Source organism: Salmo salar, chromosome 12, assembly GCF_965601325.2.
Source record: "Salmo salar chromosome 12, fSalSal1, whole genome shotgun sequence".
In the NCBI taxonomy this organism is placed as follows: Eukaryota; Metazoa; Chordata; class Actinopteri; order Salmoniformes; family Salmonidae; genus Salmo; species Salmo salar.
In genome coordinates, this window is record NC_138302.1 from 84086588 (window position 1) to 84108327 (window position 21740).

The window sequence follows — 21740 nt, forward strand, 5'->3', positions numbered from 1 at the left end:
CAAAATTCTATGTTTGTAGGATTTTCTGACATACGTGTATCTTCTCCTCGAGCTGTTGCTGCATACAGGAGGATGATATGGAACATGCATACATACAGGGCCCATCAATAGTTAATGCAGTTACAACGTATAATTTTTACTGCTTGTTTTCCAAAGCAATTTTTGTAATCTGTCCCTTTTAGTGTCTAAGACTATCCTACAGATTGAACTTTTAAGATGGTTACTTTGTTTATCATTTCAGCTTTAACAGTGGAGTTATTAGAGATGAGGCCTGTAAGGTGTGCATGTTCCCACACTCATTTAACCAGCGCTGGTATTAACACTATTATGAACACATTCTTGAACAAGGATATCTAGAGCTGCCAGGATCTGAGGGACTTGTCCAAACCCGTCCTGGACAGTGCCTCAGGGTAATTCACTGCTGTTGCTTTGGTCTGTCTGAGAAACACTGCCGTTCTCAGAAAGGGATTTTCTACGTTGTTGCCAATGCAGTGTGACATTTTTGGTACTGATCACTTTAGAAGTGATCTTTTTTGCATGGTCTTTGAGTTCATTATGCATGACAATTAGAGGATGTTACAGAACGTAAAGTAAAAAATTGTCAGGAAATCAGTGGATGGCAGACAGTTAACCTTTTTGAGTGCTTGTCTAGGGGTATGGTTTGTGCACATGGTTTTCTTGAAGCCCAAGTTAACTAGAGCCAGTCATTCATTTGATGTATGAATTACAGGTTGGTTTGGCCTTCATGACATTGTTAAATATGAATTTCGGTAGAATGATTATTCTACTTTTCTATAAAGCATGCTATGTACAGTCAATTCCACTTCACGGCATGGAAAGGGAGTTTTCAGACACAGGTGGAAACAAACATAATTGTCTGTTACGCCAACGAGACACCATGCCCATGCCATTTATGTCCAACTGACACGGACTGACTGGATTCGAGCAACTAGCTTGATGTTCCATGAAAGTACTTATAAGCTGCCGGACATAAGGATCTACTCAAGGATCTCCTTGGGTCACACCCAAACTGACCCAGTCTCAGTTGGATAAGTGAAAGTGCACAAAGTGGTATACCTTGTATCATACACATTGTGATGTGTCAAGATTTTTTGGAACCAATATCAAGCGCTGGCGATTACGAGGACAACATTTTTCACTTCAAGGACTTCTTTGTATTATTATTTTTTAACTCTGCGTTGTTGAAGGGCTCGTAAGCAAGCATTTCACGGTAAAGTCTATACCCGATGTATTTGGTGCATGTGACATAACATTTGATTTGGAATACATAGAGATCCCTTCATGTATTATGGATCATGGGAAAACAGTATATTAATTATCTCCCTGGACATAGGGACACATTCCATACTCTTCTACTTTGAACCTACCAGATATCTAGTAGGGGGAGGAATCACTGGATTGCTTTCTCCTATACAGTTGTTTCACATCGACATAGAGCCATTAAGGGCAGAGGGAAGGGTTTCAAAATGGGAATACTGGGCTTGCCATAGGATTAGCCCCATGTGCTAAACTGCCCTGGGCTGTGCTGATAAGCATGTTATGATCAGTAGTTCAGGGAGGTACAAAGAGTGAGAAGAGATCATATTGGAATGTCACCTGACCCTCCAACCCTCCATAAACCCTCCACAGGGTCCAGCTGGTGGCTGGCTGTTCAGGTGCAGCTTGTTGAATGAGAGATAGACAGACCATAATACATCCTGAGGACTGTATTTACTAACAAAATGGCTTCCCTCCTTCTGCCTACTAAAAACATGACTTTTAGTGCACCAATTAGCTCTTTTTGACTTCATGTCTTTTGTGATCTTCATTCTTTAGATTAGGAAATAATTCTATTGTAGTGATACAGGGAGAACAGCTAGAGCCAGAGCAAGCATATGCCTACTTTCTCTTGGAGCCCCTTGACTCACCTGCATCTATCTCGGGCAAAACCAACATTGGACATTTTGAGGGGTAAGCAAATTAAAATGACTATAGAATTAACAAAATGGAAAACTTATTTTTGGCCAAAATGCATATGCTAAGATATATATTTCAAACTCTGCATTTTCAATTGAAGTTCCTTCCCAGTTGTGGACATTTCCTCAGTTGTCTTGTTAACTTTCTATCCCCCACCCCTTATGTTAAGGTAATGGTTTAGTCTCGCTAACTGTCCTTCGGGAATACTGCATACCCACTACACTATTATTATCGGAATTAAGTCAGGTGAAGAAAGTAACATGAACAAACACAGAGAAAATGTGGCACAGCTACAGAAGAAGAGAGCCGGTATTTTAAAAATATCTATGTGATACAGCAATGTTTACTTATGAGAGAGATCTCTTCTAAAAATAGGATGCTGGTCAGAGAATGTTACTTAAAAAAATTGGTTACTTATTATTAGTGTATATGTAGCATATCTGTTGAAGTGAGTTTGTGTCATTTGACAGTTCATGACAGAAGCAGCCAGCAGCTGTGTAAATAATGGTTGTAGCCTCTACCAGGAGTGAGTGTGTCACTGGATCCTACCCTGTCTGTCTGCACTGGATCCTACCCTGTCTGTCTGCACTGGAGCCTAGTTCACATTTCAGCTGCTGTTCTGTGGGTGTCTGCTTCTAGCATCAACATCATAATAGTATCAAGGCATCGGGTTGCTATGAATAACAGGATTTCCATTTGGCAATGACATACAGATGTAGCCTATATCACATTAGTAGTATGCACTAAAACATGCAAATTAATAGGTTTTTGGACAGACAATTTGTTAACTGAGATGTGTATGGATTTTTGCCTGACCTGCAGTGGTGGGGCTATACAGCTTGTGAATATTATCATATAATAAGCTAAGTTTGTAAGGATACGTGGTGTTGTGAGAGTGAACATGGTAGAGAGAGAGAGAGGCCTGCCCTGCCCTGCAGCCTTGACCTTGTGTCCGTCCCCCTGGAATTAAATATTAAACTCCTGGTTGGTTTGCATGCTGCACAGGGGCTGCCTGCCTGCCTGCGCTCACAGTACAGTTCATGTTATAATAAGCATGTTTCCTTCCGCAGCTCATCTTTATCACCATAACCATTGTCTAACTCCTAGCATGTGCTAGCGGGGGCTCCCTTTGTTTTTTGTCCTATATTTTGCTATCTTCCTGTAGCCTATAGCCAGGGTTTTTCCCTACATTTACCCCCAAGTGGGCCAGCAATTTTAGTTTCTTTATTTAAAAAAAAAGTAATGTTTTACCCTTTTTTTCTCTCCAATTTCGTGGTATCCAATTGGTATAGTCTTGTCTCATCGCTGCAAATCCTGTACGGATTCAGGAGAGGCGAAGGTCGAGAGCCGTGCTTCCTCCGAAACACAACCCAACCAAGAGGAACTGCTTCTTGGCACAATGCCCATTTAACCCGGAAGTCAGCCACACCAAACCTCCCCTAACCCGGACGACGCTAGGCCAATTGTGCTCCGCCCCATGGGGCTCCCTGGACTCGAACCCAGAATCTCTAGTGGCACAGCTAGCACTGCGATGCAATGCCTTAGACCACTGCGCCACTCGGGAGGCCGTGCAATTTGAGTTTCAACCAATGAGCTTCAGCCCCTCGCCATTTGAGTGACAGCTAGTAAGATGCACACACAGGAGAGCACGAGAGAGTGCAACAACGTGGTACACATCTCTGCACATTTGTGATGTGGTATACAATTTTCGGGGACCACTTTTGGCTCGTGGATGCTACTTTCAGAAGTACTGTCTAAAAAGTATACAAAAGTACCAGAGTACCATGTCATTGAGAAAACAGAAAGCTGTCAATGTATTTTTTCACAAACATCCCTTTATGATTTAAAAGTATTTGTATTTACTATGGATCCCCATTAGCTGCTGCCAAGGCAAACTAGTAATCATCTAGTTTTTCAAAATCTGTATCTGTAATCTGATTACAATATTTTTGCTTGTAACATCAAATCAAATTGTATTTGTCACATGTGCCGAATACAACAGGTGTAGACCTTACAGTGAAATGCTTACTTACAAGCCCTTAACCAACAATCCACCTCTGGCCTGCTGGCCCCCCTACCTCTGAGGAAGCACAGTTCCCGCTCAGGCCAGTCAAAACTGTTCGCTGCTCTGGCACCCCTATTGTGGAACAAGCTCCCTCACGACGCCAGGACAGCGGAGTCAATCACCACCTTCCGGAGACACCTGAAACCCCACCTCTTTAAGGAATACCTGGGATAGGATAAAGTAATCCTTCTAACCCCCCCCCCCCCCCAAAAAAGATTTAGATGCACTATTGTAAAGTGGTTGTTCCACTGGATATCATAAGGTGAATGCACCAATTTGTAAGTCGCTCTGGATAAGAGCGTCTGCTAAATGACTTAAATGTAAGAAAATACCTCAAAAACAAAACAAAAAAACAAGTAAGAGAGAAGAATAGCTATTCAGGAGTCTTATGGCTTGAAGCTATTTAGCCTCTTGGACCTAGACTTGGCACTCTGGTACCGCTTACCGAGAACTAGGGTGGCTAAAGTCTTAGAAAGTTTTTAGGGCCTTCCTCTTAACTCGGCAAGTCAGGTTCCTATTTTCAATGACAGCCTAGGAACAGTGGGTTAACTGCCTGTTCAGGGGAAGAATGACAGATTTGTACCTTGTCAGCTCGGGGATTCGAACTTGCAACCTTTCGGTTACTAGTCCAACGCTCTAACCACTAGGCTACCCTGCCGCCCCTCTGACTCCACCTGGTATATAGGTCCTGGATGGCAGGAAGCTTGGCCCCAGTGATCAATAACAATGCCCTCTTCAGTGCAGATTAAGTTAAATTAATAAGAATGGAGTGGATTCATGGGATGGGCTGGGTCAGACTGTCAGTGTCAATACACAGTGAATCGTTACTGTGACAATTGTTTGTTTAAGAGGCACCTCTGTGTCTCTCAATAGGAGGTCACACAGGGGGAACTTCACACTAGTATGAGCAAACAGGACCGCCTCAATTCCAGGACTGGAACCCATGTGAAATGTGTGAGGTAAACTATATATACAAAAGTATGTGGACACCCCTTCAAATAGGGGATTAAGCTATTTAAGCCACACACATTGCTGACAGGTGTATAAAATCGAGCACACAGCCATGTAGTCTCCATAGACAAACATTGGCAGTACAATGGCCTTACTGAAGAGCTCAGTGACTTTCAACTTGGGACTGTCATAGCATGCCACCTTTCCAACAAGTTAATTTGTCAAATTTCTGCCCTGCTAGAGCTGCGCCGTTCAACTGTAAGTGTTGTTATTGGGACGTGTAAACGTCTAGGAGAAACATCAGCTCAGCCGCGAATTGGTAGGCCACACAAGCTCACAGAACAGGTCTGCCGAGTGCTGAAGCGATTAGCGTGTAAAAATCGTGCAACGTCTGCACAAGAACTGTTCGTCGGGAGCTTCATGAAATGGGTTTCCATGGCCGAGCAGTCGCACACAAGCCACCATTGGACTCTGGAGTGATGAATAACGCTTCACCATCTGGCAGTCCGACGGACAAATCTGGGTTTGGTGGATGCCAGGAAAACGCTACCTCCTCCAAGGCGTAGTGCCAACTATAAAGTTTGGTGGAGGAAGAATAATTGTCTCGGGCTGTTTTTCATGGTTTGGGTTAGGCCCCTTAATTCCAGTGAAGGGAAATCTTAACGCTAGTGTCTGCTAGCGTCAATTACATTCTAGAAGATTCTGTGCTTCCCACTTTGTGGCAAGAGTTTGGGGAAGGCCCTTTCCTGTTTCAGCATGACAATGCCCCCGTGCACAAAGCCATACGGAAATGGTTTGTCAAGATCGTTGTGGAAGAATTTGACTGGCCTGCACAGAACCCTGACCTCAACTCCATCGAACACCTTTGGGAGGAATTGGAATGCCGACTGCAAGCCAGGCCTAATCTTGTTGCTGAATGGAAGCAAGTCCCCACAGCAATGTTCCAACATCTAGTAGAAACCCTTACATTTACATTTTAGTCATTTAGCAGACACTCTTATCCAGAGCGACTTACAGTAGGGAAGGCATACATTTCATACGTTTTCATAAAAAATTTTTTTTCCATACTGGTCCCCCGTGAGAATCAAACCCACAACCCTGGCGTTGCAAACACCATGCTCTACCAACTGAGCCACACGGGACCCTTCCCAGAAGTGTGGAGGTTGTTATAGCAGCAAAGGGGGAACCAACTCCATTTTAATGCCCATGATTTTGGAATGAGATGTTTGACGAGCAAGTGTCCACATACCTTTGGACATATAGTGTGTGTGAAGCATGGAGTTCTTGTATTGTATGACTGAGGTGGTAGATAAATGTTACATTTTTAACGATGATAATATGGTGCCGTTATCAGTACACATCTTAAAAATGATCAAACCTTAGCCCTAGAGGCATTCTGTGTTGTTGATGATGTTTTGTTTAGGAAATAATCATTTTATTATTTAGTAGACTGCAAGGAGCTGCCTGTTGTTTATGACTGAGATTCTGGAGTCTCAGAAAGAGATGCTTTGGCATGAATAAATAGTATCACTTCTGTTTGCTCTCTTTGTAACGTAAGGGAATAAGGCCTGATTTGGAACAAAGCTTTCATGGAATTCAGGATAATACCTCAAAGTAGAATGATAGGCTACCTCTTGACTTATTTAGACTGAGATGAGCAAGCTTTGCCCAATGCCGGCAGGCTTCAAAGGTTCTTGTTGAGATGTCAGATATACACTGTATATACAAAGTTTGTGGACACCCCTTCAAATTAGTGGATTTGGCTATTTCAGCCACACCCATTGCTGATAGGTGTATAAAATCGAGCACACAGCCATGCAATCTCCATAGACAAACATTGGCAGAATAATGGCCTTACTGAAGATCTCAGTAACTTTCAACTTGGCACTGTCATAGGATGCCACCTTTCCAACAAGTCAGTTAGTCAAATGTCTGCCCTGCTAGAGCTGCCCCGGTCTACCACTTTGCGCTGTTATTGTGAAGTAAAAATGTTTAGGAGCAACAATGGCTGAGCTGCAAAGTGGTAGGCCACACAAGCTCACAGAACAGGACCGTTGACTGCTGAAGCGCGTAGTGAGTAATAATCGTCTGTCCTCGGTTACAACACTCACTACCAAGTTCCAAACTGCATCTGGAAGCAATGTCTGCACAAGAACTGTTCGTCGGGAGCTTCATGAAATGTTTTTCAATGGCCCAGCAGCTGCACACAGGCCTAAGATCACCATGCGCAATGCCAAGCGTCGACTGGAGTGGTGTAAAGCTTGCCGCCATTGGACTCTGGAGCAGTGGAATCACATTCTCTGGAGTGACTCCATATGAATGCTCATGATTTTGCAATGAGATGTTCGACGAGGAGGTGTCCACATACTTTTGGTAATGTAGTGTACCCCCCTACAACATCTTTTCCAAAATGCTTCATCAGGACCCACTTGTGAGCCATGTTCCTGGGTTTCTGACAAAAAATATTGTTTTTGTTTATTTTGTGAGTTACAAGAAAATCCCAAAGGCTCGGCCACAACACAAACCAGTTTTGGAGCGACTGTGTGGAGAATGCTGTCACGATATAAAATGTTGGGTCCCTGCTGTCTTCAGTGAATGTGTGCAACTGTGCATAAACACAGTATGTTTTGTCTTACTTTCAGGGCAAGGTCATTGCTGTTAATTTTGGTTCATTCTTTTTTTTGTATTACAACTGAGACAATTTGACAATTGAGACATTAAACACACACGTGGTTTAGGTTTCTCTCCATCTTTTCTTCTCCATACATTATTTATGCTGTTTCGCTCTCACTCGTCTTCTAAGACATTATTGTCAGCGCTAAGAGATACATTTTACCTACAGTGAACAAAAATATGAACGCAACATGTAAAATGTTGGTCCCATGTTTCACGAGCTGAAATAAAAGATCCCAGAAAATTTCCATATGCACGAAAAGCTTATTTCTCCCAAATGTTGTGCCCAAATTAGTTCACATCCCTGTTAGTGAGCATTTCTCCTTTGCCAAGACAATACATCCACCTGACAGGTGTGGCATATCAATAATCTGATTAGAAAGCATGATCTTTACACAGGTGCACCTTGTGCTGGGGACAATAAAAGGCCCAACTAAAATGTGCAGTTTTGTTACATAACACAATGCCACAGATGTCTCCAAGTTTTGAGGGAGCGTGCAATTGGCATGCTGACTGCAGGAATGTCCACCAGAGCTGTTGCCAGATAATTGAATGCTAATTTCTCTACCGTAAGCCGCCTCCCACGTCGTCTTAGAGAATTTGGCAGTACGTCCAACCGGCCTCACAACCGTAGACCACCACGCCAGCCCAGGACCTCCACATCTGGTTTCTTCACCTGCTGGATCGTCTGAGAACAGCCACCCGGACAGTTGCTGAAAGTGTGGGCTTGCACAACCGAAGAATGTCTGCACAAACTGTCAGAAATCGTCTCAGGGAAGCTCATCTGCGTGCTCTTTGTCCTCACCAGGGTTTTGACCTGACTGCAGTTTGGTGTCGTAACCAACGTCAGTGGGGGAATGCTGTCCTTTGATGGCCACTGACACGCTGGAGAAGTGTGCTCTTCACAGATGAATCCCGGTTTCAACTGTACCGGCAAATGGCAGACAGCGCGCGTGGCGTCGTGTGGGCGATCAGTTTTCTGATGTCAACGTTGTGAATAGAGTGCCCCATGGTGGGGTTATGGTATGGGCAAGCATAAGCTACGGAAAATGAACACAATCGCATTTTATCAATGGGAATCTGAATGCACAAAGATACCATGACAAGATCCTGAGGCCCATTGTCGTGCCATTCATCCGCCCTCATCACCTCATGTTTCATCTTGATAATGCACAGCCCCATGTCGCAAGGATCTGTACACAATTCCTGGAAGCTGAGAATATCCCAGTTCCTCCATGGCCTCCATACTCACCAGAAATGTCTCCCATTGAGCATGTTTGGGATGCTCTGGATCGACGTGTATGACAGCGTGTTCCAGCCCCCCCTCCCCAATATCCAGCAACTTTGTAAAGCCTTTGAAGAGGAGTGGAACAACATTCCACAGGCAACAATCATCAGTGATCAACTCTATGCGAAGGAGATGTGCCGTGCTGCATGAGGCAAATGGTGGTCACAACAGATACTGACTGGTTTTCTGATGTATTAAGGTATCTGTGACCAACAGATGCGTATCTGTATTCCCAATCATGTGAAATCCATAGATTAGGGCCTAATGAATTTATTTCGATTGACTGATTTCCTTATATGAACAGTAACTCAGTAAAATATTTTGCTGCATGTTGAATTTATATTATAAATGTTATATATATTATAAATAAATACAGTATAGATAGTCAGGCAGGCAGACAGGCCGATCGGCTCCGCCTCGTCCCTACGACAGTAGCACAGCCGTGCTTAAGAAAGTCCTTGGAATGAACCTGATAACCTGATAACCTGATAACGTGAAGCCATCCAAATTCCAAAAAGCATACTTTTTCTATAATGCACATACAATGGACATAGACAAGCTAGGTCTGATAGTCTTTCACATTCTGTATTAACTGTAGGCCTATTTGTGTTTTGTCACATTACTGAAAATGTAAATGATCTGTCTCTTTCTGTTACAGGATTTAACATTAGACACTTGAAGATCACTTTACTGTTGGGGACTAGTGGAAGAGGCACATTTCTTACTGGCTTAACAAAAATCGATGGCTAACCAGACACCTGGAGAACATATGCTTGAAGTTGCAAGGTTTTTGAATATTTAAGCCAACCTGTTCTCTATGCCAAATTATTTGTCCCATTTCTATTAGGTAACCACAGTGCACTCTCTCAGTAGGTGAGGTTTTGATTGGCTGAGGTTTGAGAAGCAAGACCTCACGAATCAGACCACATGGAGGTCAAAGGGCGTCTCATCACATCCATGGGTGTGGGGTCTCCAGGTGAGTTTTACACCTTCACAAAGAGATGTTGTGGTATTTAGTAATCTTGCGTAGACAGACACATGTAAGATAGGATGGTATCGTGGTGTCTGTCAACAGACTGGGATGTGACGACTAACAAGGAACTTTGTTCCGTTGTACAGATTTTATTTGTTACTGATAATTTGGACAATTCCCGATTTCGCAGGTATTTGCATCTTTTGAATTTCGGAAGGGCATGGGACATTTGGCCCATAGACTTGCCTGAAACTTGCTGAAAAAGGGGGGTGGAGCAACCGCCTTGCTTCCGCTCTTCGTTGTAGTATGTTTTCTAACTATCAGAGAGGCTTTTGAGTGATGTACCCAGTAGGTCCCTCAGGTCCTCTGGCACTGGCCTTTTAACTATCCCAAAGCCTAGGACCAAGAGGCATGGAGATGCAGCCTTTAGTTACTATGCCCCCAGCCTCCGGAAAATCCTGCTAAAGAACCTGAGGGGGGCCGAAACTGTGGACATATTTAAAAGGGATATTAAAACACACTTTTCTAGCTTTGCTTTTCCTTAGGGTGCTTTTTTAGTATTTCAGTTTTTGTAATTTTTTCGTTTTTTCTATCCTCTTAACAAAATTATTTATGTTTTTATTTTCATGGTTGTTTTGTTTCTGGGGGGGGGGGGGCTAGTTCTTTAAAAAAAAAAAAACTTTTATTTAACTAGACAACTCAGTTAAGAACAAATTCTTATTTACAATGACGGCCTAGGAACAGGCGGTTAACTGCCTTGTTCAGGGGCAGAACAACAGATTTTTACCTTGTCAGCTCGGGGATTAGATCTAGCTACTAGTCCAACGCTCTAACCACTAGGCTACCTGCGTTACATTTATGTCTGAAATCAGCTATATAAATGAAGCTTGATTGTTAACACATCTGCCCCCAGAACTTAATCAAGCATCTGGCACAAGTACGCAATATTTTTGTTCTGGGTTTCTGATATTAGGTACTTAGTAACACCATTGCTGTTACATAGTAATTGTATAATTGTTGTCTTAACTGAACATGTTGACGTGTTTGTTGGTGTGTAGATCAGGACAGCAAGCTGCAAGCTGAGCGCATCTCCGCATTACAGGAGAGAAAGCAAATCCTGGAGGACATCCTCAGCAGCCGAATGGGAGAGCTGAGACAAGTGTGTCTGCTGGAGGCGGTCAGTTCCTCTCTCCTACCTTTTCACTATTGTAGGTCTCAGGTCAGTTCCTCTCCCCTACATTTTAACCATTTTCGGGCTCAGGTCAGTTCCTCTCCCCTACCTTTTAACCATTTTCGGGCTCAGGTCAGTTCCTCTCCCCTACCTTTTAACCATTCGCGGGCTCAGGTCAGTTCCTCTCTCCTACCTTTTAACTATTGTAGGGCTCAAAGCACGTTAGAGGGAATGGCTCCATACACCCAAGCCATGCTATCGAGATGTGTGCTTTATCAGATTAATGGAAAGCAAGAACCAACGTTAGGTTTGTTTTCTGTATCTGACTCAATACAGAGCAGCTCTCAACCCCTGTAAACCTCAACCACCTGAAATAATAAATCAGGCTCAATGAGTTTGGCTGTACAGATGAAAGAACAATATTTGGCAACTTGTTGTTACAAAGCAAAGTTTAAAGAGCAACTGCCATTAAAAAGCAACTTCTTGTTTAGAAAACAGCCTAAGTGGCTTTGAAATGAGTCAGAAACATTTATTCTACTGTCAAAATTGACAAAGTGTAAATAGGATAATTTTGGTCAAGGTCATTCTCGTCAAAAACAGAGTTTTGTGAGACTTGTGGTCGTAATTGCATCCCAATGTCCACATGCCCACAGCTGGCAGCACACAAGTAATCAGCATTTCGGAGTGCAGCTGTATGTGACCCAATTGTAATGCTGTGGTAAATTTGGGTTGACTTTGGAAATCCCTATAGGGCTAGTTAGGGACTATCTGCAAATTACACAATGTACATAGAACAATATGTTAAAATTCCAATAGCTCCAAATTTCAATGACTTAAAAATCTCAAACCAACGATAAATTGTAGAAATGGATATACAAATATTGAAAGCATTTAATGAGAACTAAAAGGTGAGCAACAAAATATTGTCTCATTTACAATGTGTAATTTATTGACAGCTCCTAACTAGCCCCGGAGGCTATCCAAAGTCAAACCAACTTTGCCACAGACGCACACCAGTCGGCTAAAGCTAGTTGGCTAAATAAATTGGCTAACTCTTCCCACCTGCGAACACACACAAGAGACACCCACATCAAACACACACCTAGGCTCCTGAGTGGCACAGTGGTCTAAGGCACTGCATCTCAGTGCAGTCCCTGGTTCGAATCCAAGCTGCATCACATCCGGCCATGATTGGGAGTCCTAAATGGCGCCGCACAATTGGACCAGAGTCGTCCGGGGTAAGCCCTCATTGTAAATAAGAATTTGTTCTTAACTGACTTGCCTAGTTTAAATAAAGGTTAAATAAATAAAAAAAGTTTTAAAAAACTAAACCAACTCACGTTCTAATTCAGTCATGGCCGCGAGCCTTTCTTAATAAACCAAATCAAAAACGAGGTAAAATCAGGAAGTGCAGTCACCCTTTAAAGTGTTCCCCTTGCAGAGCAGTGTCAGTCAATAATATGAATGTTATGAATGTTATGAATGTTAGCCTTATTTCTCCAGAGACAGAGACCAAAATACTTTACCAGGCACCAAATCCAGCTTTTCACTCACAGCTGTTTCACACATTTCGCCTGAATTTGGTTTAGAATTCAACACAGATGTGTCTCAGCTTCTCTCCAGACTAAGATTATTCATGCATGGAAATGCTCTCTATATACTGTTTAGTGCATTAGATGAGGTGGTTTGATGCACTACCATTCAAATGATACTATTCTTGACCAATGTTCATATTATCACAGTAGCATTAGTTCTAGCTCATTTTAATATACACTGTTACAGTCTCCAGCCTGTGTATGATACAAATGTTTATTACGTTTCTTCCTATTGCTGTTTGATATATTTAATAACAGACAGTATGAAATTTGACTTGGCATTGGCCGTATGAAAACAGTGGTAAAAAAAGTATGAAAATATCTGCAGGAGCTGACCGGGATGGTCCCACATGCTTTCCCCCTGGAGACAGGAGAGAGAGCTCCTGTTGTAGAGCGCAGGGCTGGCCTGGCACATAACAACACCAAGGGAGAGGTCAGAGAACATTCAGAGACTATGACACTGGTCACAGAGGACCTATATGTCTGTTAATACTGATTATCAACTCATCACTGACTAAGCTATTGCTTTGTGCAGGATGAGACAGGTCAGCGAAGGCAGATGAAAACACTCTTCAGTGGTGCTCTGTACAGACACTCAGAGTCAGACAGGAATGTCCCCAACAGCAGGAGGACCGTTCACCGTGGATGCCACACAGGTAAGGTAGTGCTGCTTACAGCAAGAGTTCCAAGATGTATTACCAGCTATACATAAAGATATTGCACAATGTTACAGTACCATGATATCCATAGAGAAAATGCTGAACAACCTCTCAGCACACATAGAATTTAACTTTTATATGAGGCAGTTTCCTCTCCTTTCCGATGCTGTGATGGCCTGTGAATTTGGTCTCCACTTCCTGCCAGTGTTGTACTGTGTAAAACAACACATTTCACTGTACCTATCCAGTATATGTGACAATAAAACGTCTTTATTTATTATGTATTACTGAGATTGTTGTTGCCTGTGATAACAGGTTGTGTTTGTTTATCTTCCAGAGGACACAGTGATGTCGGAGAGTACTAGCTCCATGTCAGATTCAACGTCCCATGACAATGGTGAGTCAGCCAGAGCTGCAAATGCAATAATAACAACTGAATCTGTAAAAGCTGGTCTGTAAAATTATTGAACAGTTATCTTTGTCTGTTCCACAAATACAGTTGAAGTCGCAAGTTTACATACACTTAGGTTAGAGTCATTAAAACTCGTTTTTCAACCACTCCACAAATTTCTTGTTAACAAACTATTGTTTTGGCAAGTCGGTTAGGACATCTACTTTGGACATCTATTTCCAAACGCCTGAAGATACCGCGTTCATCTGTACAAACAATAATACGCAAGTATAAACACCATGGGACCACGCAGCCGTCATACTGCTCAGAAAGGAGATGCGTTCTGTCTCCTAGAGATGAACGTACTTTGGTGCGAAATGTGCAAATCAATCCCAGAACAACAGCAAAGGACCTTGTGACGATGCTGGAGGAAACAGGTACAAAGTATCTATTTCCACAGTAAAACAAGTTCTATATCAAAATAACCTGAAAGGCCGATCAGCAAGGAAGAAGCCACTGCTCCGAAACTGCCATAAAAAAAATGGACTATGGTTTGCAACTGCACATGGGGACAAAGATCGTACTTTTTGGAGAAATGTCCTCTGGTCTGATGAAACAAATATAGAACTGTTTGGCCATAATGTTTGGAGGAAAAAGGGGGAGGCTTGCAAACCGAAGAACATCGTCCCCACCGTGAAGCACAGGGATGGCAGTGCTTTGCTGCAGGAGGGACTGGTGCACTTCACAAAATAGATGGCTTCATGAGAGAGGAAAATCATGTGGATATATTGAAGCAACATCTCAAGACATCAGTCAGGAAGTTAAAGCTTGGTTGCAAATGGGTCTTCCAAATGGACAATGACCCCAAGCATACTTCCAAAGTTGTGGCAAAATGGCTTAAGGACAACAAAGTCAAGGTATTGGAGTGGCCATCACAAGCCCTGACCTCAATCCTATAGAAAATGTCTGGGCAGAACTGAAAAAGCTTGTGTGAGCAAGGAGGCCTACAAACCTGACTCAGTTACACCAGCTCTGTCAGAAGGAATGGGCCAAAATGTACCCAACTTATTGTGGGAAGCTTGTGGAAGGCTACCCGAAAGTTAAACAATTTAAAGGCAATGCTACCAAATACTAATTGAGTGTATGTAAACTTCTGACCCACTGGGAATGTGATGAAAGAAATAAAAGCTGAAATAAATCATTCTCTCTACTATTATTCTGACATTTCACATTCTTAAAATAAAGTGGTGATCCAAACTGACCTAAAACAGGGAATTTTTACTAGGATTAAATGTCAGGAATTGTGAAAAACTGAGTTTAAATGTATTTGGCTAGGGTGTATGTAAACTTCCGACTTCAACTGTACATCAGTTGTGCAAAATATTCTCAAAATATCTAGGCAGAGTTAGTATCATTACATTATTCTGTGATGCCACAGAAAAGGAGAGATTGTATTATTTGGTGCTGTTCACATTCACAGTTTATAAATCAGTTACTGGACGACAGATCGTGAAAATGAGAGGGGCAAAGAATCACATTTCCCCTCCTTAAATTCTGAATTACACGGCTGCTGCCTGATTATGTTCATGAAAGAGAATGACCTGTTTACTGTAATTGCGTGTCAATTGTGAGTTAGTGACTCTAGTTAAGACCAAACCCCATATTCTCCCTCCCTCAGAGGAGTCCTCTCCCAGTGTGGCAGAAGACCACCGCTCCATGTCCCAGCCCCGTCTGGGCAGCCCAGACCACCGGGTCTGTAGGAAACTGTCCCCAGTGGAGATATACTATGAAATGAGAACACGCCGTAACTCTGTGACCAGCTCTATCAGGTAATGTCAGTGTGTGTGTGTGGTGTGTGTGTGTGTGTGTGTGTGTGTGTGTGTGTGTGTGTGTGTGTGTGTGTGTACCGTCGTGGCCAAAAGTTTTGAGAATGACACAAATATTAATTTTCACAAAGTCTGCTGCCTCAGTTTGTATGATGGCAATTTGCATATACTCCAGAATGTTATGAAGAGTGATCAGATCAATTGCAATTAATTGCAAAGTCCTTCTTTGCCATGCAAATGAACTGAATCCCCCCAAAACATTTCCACTGCATTTCAGCCCTGCCACAAAAGGACCAGCTGGCATCATGTCAGTGATTCTCTCGTTAACACAGGTATGAGTGTTGACGAGGACAAGGCTGGAGATCACTCTGTCATGCTGATTGAGTTCGAATAACAGACTGGAAGCTTCAAAAGGAGGGTGGTGCTTGGAATCATTGTTCTTGCTCTGTCAACCATGCTTACCTGCAAGGAAACACGTGCCGTCATCATTGCTTTGCACAAAAAGGGCTTCACAGGCAAGGATATTGTCGGCTCCTCTCCTTGTTCAGGCGGCGTTCAGCGGTCGACATCACCGGCTTTCTAGCCATCGCCGCTCTATTTTTCATTGGTCCATTTGTTTTGTCTTGTTCCCTGCACACCTGGTTTACATTCCCCAATCACACTGCATGTATTTATTCTTCTGTTCCCCCTCATGTCTTTGTGTGATATTGTTTGTGTTACGTGTTATTTGTGACGCGCCAGACTGGTGTTCTTATATTCTGTGTTGTTCACGAGGTATGTTTATTTGTTATACATACATTTTTGTGACTGTTTGCGCATTCTTGCACTTTTGCCAATTGGCTGGAGGTTTTGACGCAGTTGCGTCCGTCTGTTGGTTTCTCCTGGCTCAATAAAGTGTGCGCCTGTTCACAAACCTCTGCTCTCCTGCGCCTGACTTCGCTACCAGTACGCACACCCTTGACAGATATTGCTGCCAGTAAGATTGCACCTAAATTAACCATTTATCGGATCATCAAGAACTTCAAGGAGAGCGGTTCAATTATTGGGAAGAAGGCTTCAGGGCGCCTAAGAAAGTCCAGCAAGCACCAGGACCGTCTCCTAAAATTGATTCAGCTGCGGGATCGGGGCACCACCAGTACAGAGCTTGCTCAGGAATGGCAGCAGGCAGGTGTGAGTGCATCTGCACGCACAGTGAGGCGAAGACTTTTGGAGGATGGCCTGGTGTCAAGAAGGGCAGCAAAGAAGCCACTTCTCTCCAGGAAAAACATCAGGGACAGACTGATATTCTGCAAAAGTACAGGGACTGGACTGCTGAGAACTGGGGTAAAGTCATTTTCTCTGATGAATCCCCTTTCTGATTGTTTGGGGCATCCGAAAAATTTGCTTGTCCGGAGAAGACAAGGTGAGCGCTACCATCAGTCCTGTGTCATGCCAACAGTAAAGCATCTTGAGACCATTCATGTGTGGGGTTGCTTTTCAGCCAAGGGAGTGGGCTCACTCACAATTTTGCCTAAGAACACAGCCATGAATAAAGTGTGGTACCAACACATCCTCCGAAAGCAACTTCTCCCAACCATCCAGGAACAGTTTGGTGACGAACAATGCCTTTTCCAGCATGATGGAGCACCTTGCCATAAGGCAAAAGTGATAACTAAGTGGCTCGGGGAACAGAACATCGATATTTTGTGTCCATGGCCAGGAAACTCCCCAGACCTTAATCCCATTGAGAATTTGTGGTCAATCCTCAAGAGGCGGGTGGACAAACAAAAACCCACAAATTCTGACAAACTCCAAGCATTGATTATGCAAGAATGGGCTGCCATCAGTCAGGATGTGGCCCAGAAGTTAATTGACAGCATGCCAGGGCGAATTGCAGAGGTCTTGAAAAAGAAGGGTCAACACTGCAAATATTGACTCTTTGCATCAACTTCATGAAATGCTTGTAATTATACTTCAGTATTCCATAGTAACATCTGACAAAAATATCTAAAGACACTGAGGCAGCAGACTTTGTGAAGATTAATATTTGTGTCATTCTCAAAACTTTCGGCCACGACTGTATATATGGGTAAAGCACTCCATCTTTTTGTGTCTAATGCTATGTTCTGATGTTTTTCCCTAGCCCTAGTCATTCTCTACCAAGGAGTGCATCTAATGTTGAAGGCAGAAGTGTTCCTGCTACCCCCCTTCTCGCCCGAACCGCCCCAATCAGTGTTCATGTCAGGTAATATTCCTCCTCTGATCCAGTGCTTCTGCTTAATGCACTGCTACCCACCCACTATGATGACAGAGAGGCTGACCGAATGACCAATGAGTGCAGCAGGTAATTAAGCTACAGAACATGCCAGTGATGGCTCTCAAGATGCCAGTCAAGGCTCCCAAGATGATTTATTTTGTGAGAAGTCAGGTGTTAGTGTCATATTGACTTATATCATGCTTTTAAAAAAATGTATTTTGGTATTCATAGGTTTGATATGACAAATTCAATCATTTGAAAATCAAAATGTAAAGATAGGTTATTGTCATAATGTAAACACACTATCACAATAAGCCCATCAAATGCTCATTGCTCTCCATCGCTCCTTCAGATCAGATGACTCTGGTGGGATTTCACTAAAGCAGTGGTCTGGCAGCCTGGATGTACCACATATGGAGCCCCTGGCCCAGGAAGGCCCCTCCTCGGAGCGCAGAGGCTGCCCTTACAGCTCCCGTGCCCGGCGAAGCAACAGTTCTGAGGCCCTGCTTGACCGCTCCAGTCTCCCCGAGGACCCAGCCCCCAGGAATGGGATGCCCCCCAGAGGAGGGCCTTACAAAAGCTCTGAGGCCCTCACTGACGGCAAGCTGAGGCACATCCACCTGGGCAATCCTGAGAGACAGGAGCAGGCCAACCTGCGGCTGTCCATGGGTGGGAGAGTAGAAGCAGCAGAAGGAGGGGGTTACAATGAGCTCCTAATGGATTACATCTGGGGAAAGCAACAGAGGATGCAAGTGCAACACCAGCTGTACCAATCAACAGGTAGAATCTGGCAGGACATTTCCTCTCCTCGATCGTCCACTGCTGCAGTGCCTCCTCACGCCAATGGCTTCTCCCACTCCCAGGTGCATCTTCCCAGCGCTGCCCCTTCCTACAGTCCCAGGGTGATCCGTAGCTCCCAGGCAGAGCCTCGCAGAGTCAAAGTCACCCGGACCAAGTCCTGCGGACCCTTCATCCCCCTGCAGCAGGATGCCATCCTGCTCTCTGCTTATGAGTCTCCCCACCCTGCCCCAAGCTCCACTACCTCCTCCATTCCCAACCTGCACCCCTTCCAGACTGAGCTGTCCGGCCCAACATTCAATCGCAGGCCTCCCCAGTTCTCTCTCCCCACCCCTGAGGACTCGACGAGGAGTCTGCATAAAGCCTTGGCGCTGGAGGGTCTCAGAGACTGGTATCTGAGGAATGCCCTCGGCTACCCTACCACTACATCAAAGGGGCATGATGCAGGGGTCTCCCGTCTCTCACACCCCCACCCTTTGGTGCACCAGGCTCAGTCTATACAAGGTGATCCACTCCATAGGTCCCAGATGTCTCAGTCAGCCAGCTTCCATGGCCACCCACTGCATGGAAGGTGAGTATTTCTCTATTTAGGAATGATTGTTGGTAACATTCACACAGGTGCACATTAGAGTACTTTTTATCATGTTTGTTTGCTAAGTACTGTAATGATTTGTGCCCTCTCTATGGCAGGTCAATGGAGTTCTCACTCTATCAAGAGCCCATTCATCCCCAGATGCAAGACATGACTCCAAAGGAGCCCAGTGCTGACCCTGGCACTTTGGTCTGATATAGCTAAATATATATTCAAACACACACGTGCACGGACGGACAGATGGACGGACGGACGGACGGACGGACGGACGGACAGACAGACAGACAGACCCGAACACTGTAAAAGGAGCTGATATAAGGTGACCTCACAAGCTAAAAAAAAAACATTACAACCACAGCAGAAAAAGACTGTAAAGCCGTTCTGAATGCCCTCTGTTGAAAATGGGCCCACCAACTTTTGACCCGTAGATCGCAAAGCGAGAAATAGATTTGCACTGGAGCTGTCCCAGGAGTCACAGAATATATTGTTATTCTGTAGCTACTGTATACTGTATTGTATTATATTGTTGGTCAGACCCAAGCCACATGTAACAAACATCCTCCTTGTTTAACCTAACAAATCTCCCAATATATAATTTTTTACAGAATAAAGTATATGTATTCTAAATTACTATTTTGTATCTTCTGAGATATAAAGAATAGTTATATAAAAGAGGTAATTTAGTCTCTTGTGATTTACAAAAATATATAATGAACTCATATCAACTAAAAAGTAGTTAAACACACCAGTGAATGTGTAAATTAACCTGTTTGTAAACATTAATATATATGTCTTATCTCTTCATCTGTCCATCAAACATACACATTTCAGACGTGCTTGCTATTTCTCATGTTTGTCAAGTGAACACAAATCCTTTCAAAGCTTGGTCTTCAATCAACAAATGAAAGAAATTCCTGTTGTTGCCAAATTGTTGTTTCATGCAAGCTCTTTTTTTCTGCATTTCCTAAGAGTCCAGCTGCTGAAACGACATAATAGTCAAGTTCAGGTAAAAACCTGAGGACTTTTAGAGGTCTATGACAGTTGTTTAATGAACTTTCTATTCATTTCTTTTCATTCAGTTGCGTAGCACATTTTCCTTCAGAGCACTTTATGAACGTCATAAGCCTTAACCAATTGCAGCAGTGGGATGGGGAAATTGTCCCCAAGAGAGAACACACTAAAACCAGAAAATGGTTGACAGCGTATGAAGTTTGAGCAAATAAGAAAAGTGTTACCAGGTTGAAGTTCATGTTCAAGTCTACGTCAAGGTGGAATTTTTGTGGCCCATTTGGACATTCACGATCAAAGTGATGTAGTGTATAAAATTATGTATTTATAAGATTGTAACAACATTATCAACAATAAACCGCATATTTGGATCTGTATGTATCATGATAATAAGCTAGATTTGATTCTAAATTCCTTTATAAACTGATGTCAACTTAATGTGGAGAAATGAAAAGGGGTCTAACTAGAACAGGGCTAGGGGATGGGACTGTTGGCATGAGCAGGCCTTATGTCAAAACTCATAAATGTGGTAGTATGAGAATACGTTTCCATTGTATCATGTCATACGCTACTCCTATTGGTGGCACAATGTTATCATAATGGTAAAAATTATTTCATGTAATTAATGCCATTCCCATATACCACCGCAATTCAAGAACAGCCCTTTTATAAACTTCCCATGACATGTGCTTGTTTGTTCTTGTGTATCTTAGGTTCATGATTATACCATTATAAAAGGGCATCACTAACAACCTGAATGGTAGGAAATTAATACCTCTGGAAAGAAATGTATGAGTAGCTAATAAAGATCTTTCATTTTAACTGATTAATGTCATGGCTTCATCTATTGACATGTTTTACAGGTAAAGCTATTCCTTTTATCTCAAGTACCTTTAATGGAATGTTATATTTGTTTTAAATGTTGGTGTTTTCACATTCAATAGTTAGTGTGTGAATTTCTTCAAGCTAGTCTAAACCTGAAACTGATGACCAAACTGCTGTGCATTGGGGGTCGTAAATGTATTTTTCAGGTGATGTACTTATGTCTGTAAAACATAAATGAATATACATTTAGCTCGAAGGAAATTTATCCAGAATATATATTGTATATTTATGAACTTATAACATTTTGTATCTATTTGTGAAATACACTTCTGTCATAAAACCCATTCAGCACCAGCCAGAGAAGTGCGGTGTTAACTAACATTTACAAGTGTATTAGTTGTAGCTTTTCGGAGAATGAGTTATGTTGATTGACTGGAATTGTTTGTGACATATTGACTGAAATCCGCTTCTGTTTTTCTCCTGAAATTTTTGCATCCTATTACAGTATGTCCATATTTCAAAGGGGTGAGAAATACTGTACAGTTTCTGTTTGAGGATGGGGTACATTCATTGATATTTTTTAAATAAAGTATCATCATGGTAAATGCAACATCTTGGACTGGAATCATTTAAAAAAAACTATTGATTTTCATGTATTTACAGTAATTACTGTGAGTAATTTGCCTCAAATAAAGTATGTATATCATAGGTC

At 42.8% G+C, this 21740-nt stretch overlaps 1 protein-coding gene across 2 annotated transcripts; it reads left to right on the top strand.

The window, feature by feature from the left end:
* Positions 1–4292: 4292 nt before the first annotated feature.
* ccdc120b (coiled-coil domain containing 120b) lies at positions 4293–21638 on the top strand. 2 transcript variants are annotated; one of them, XM_014133251.3, is made up of 10 exons: positions 4293–9740; positions 9825–9930; positions 10986–11104; positions 13022–13126; positions 13229–13349; positions 13690–13749; positions 15422–15572; positions 17692–17793; positions 18158–19174; positions 19294–21638. In XM_014133251.3, the coding sequence occupies exons 2-10, from the start codon at positions 9882–9884 to the stop codon at positions 19388–19390; spliced, it is 1821 nt and encodes a 606-aa protein (XP_013988726.1). In that variant the 5' UTR covers positions 4293–9740; positions 9825–9881; the 3' UTR covers positions 19391–21638. The 2 variants fall into 2 exon arrangements, with proteins under 2 accessions (XP_013988726.1, XP_013988728.1); XM_014133253.3 differs by having other exon boundaries at positions 4293–9930.
* The last annotated feature ends 102 nt before the right edge of the window (positions 21639–21740 follow it).

What these genes read in the sequence shown, in the direction of transcription:
- ccdc120b (XM_014133253.3), top strand. Translation starts at nt 9,882, where the DNA reads ATGGAGGTCAAAGGGCGTCTCATCACATCCATGGGTGTGGGGTCTCCA. An exon ending in CATGGGTGTGGGGTCTCCAG is followed by an intron (nt 9,931 to 10,985) that starts GTGAGTTTTACA and finishes GTTGGTGTGTAG; the next exon opens with ATCAGGACAGCAAGCTGCAA. An exon ending in TTCAACGTCCCATGACAATG is followed by an intron (nt 13,750 to 15,421) that starts GTGAGTCAGCCA and finishes TCCCTCCCTCAG; the next exon opens with AGGAGTCCTCTCCCAGTGTG.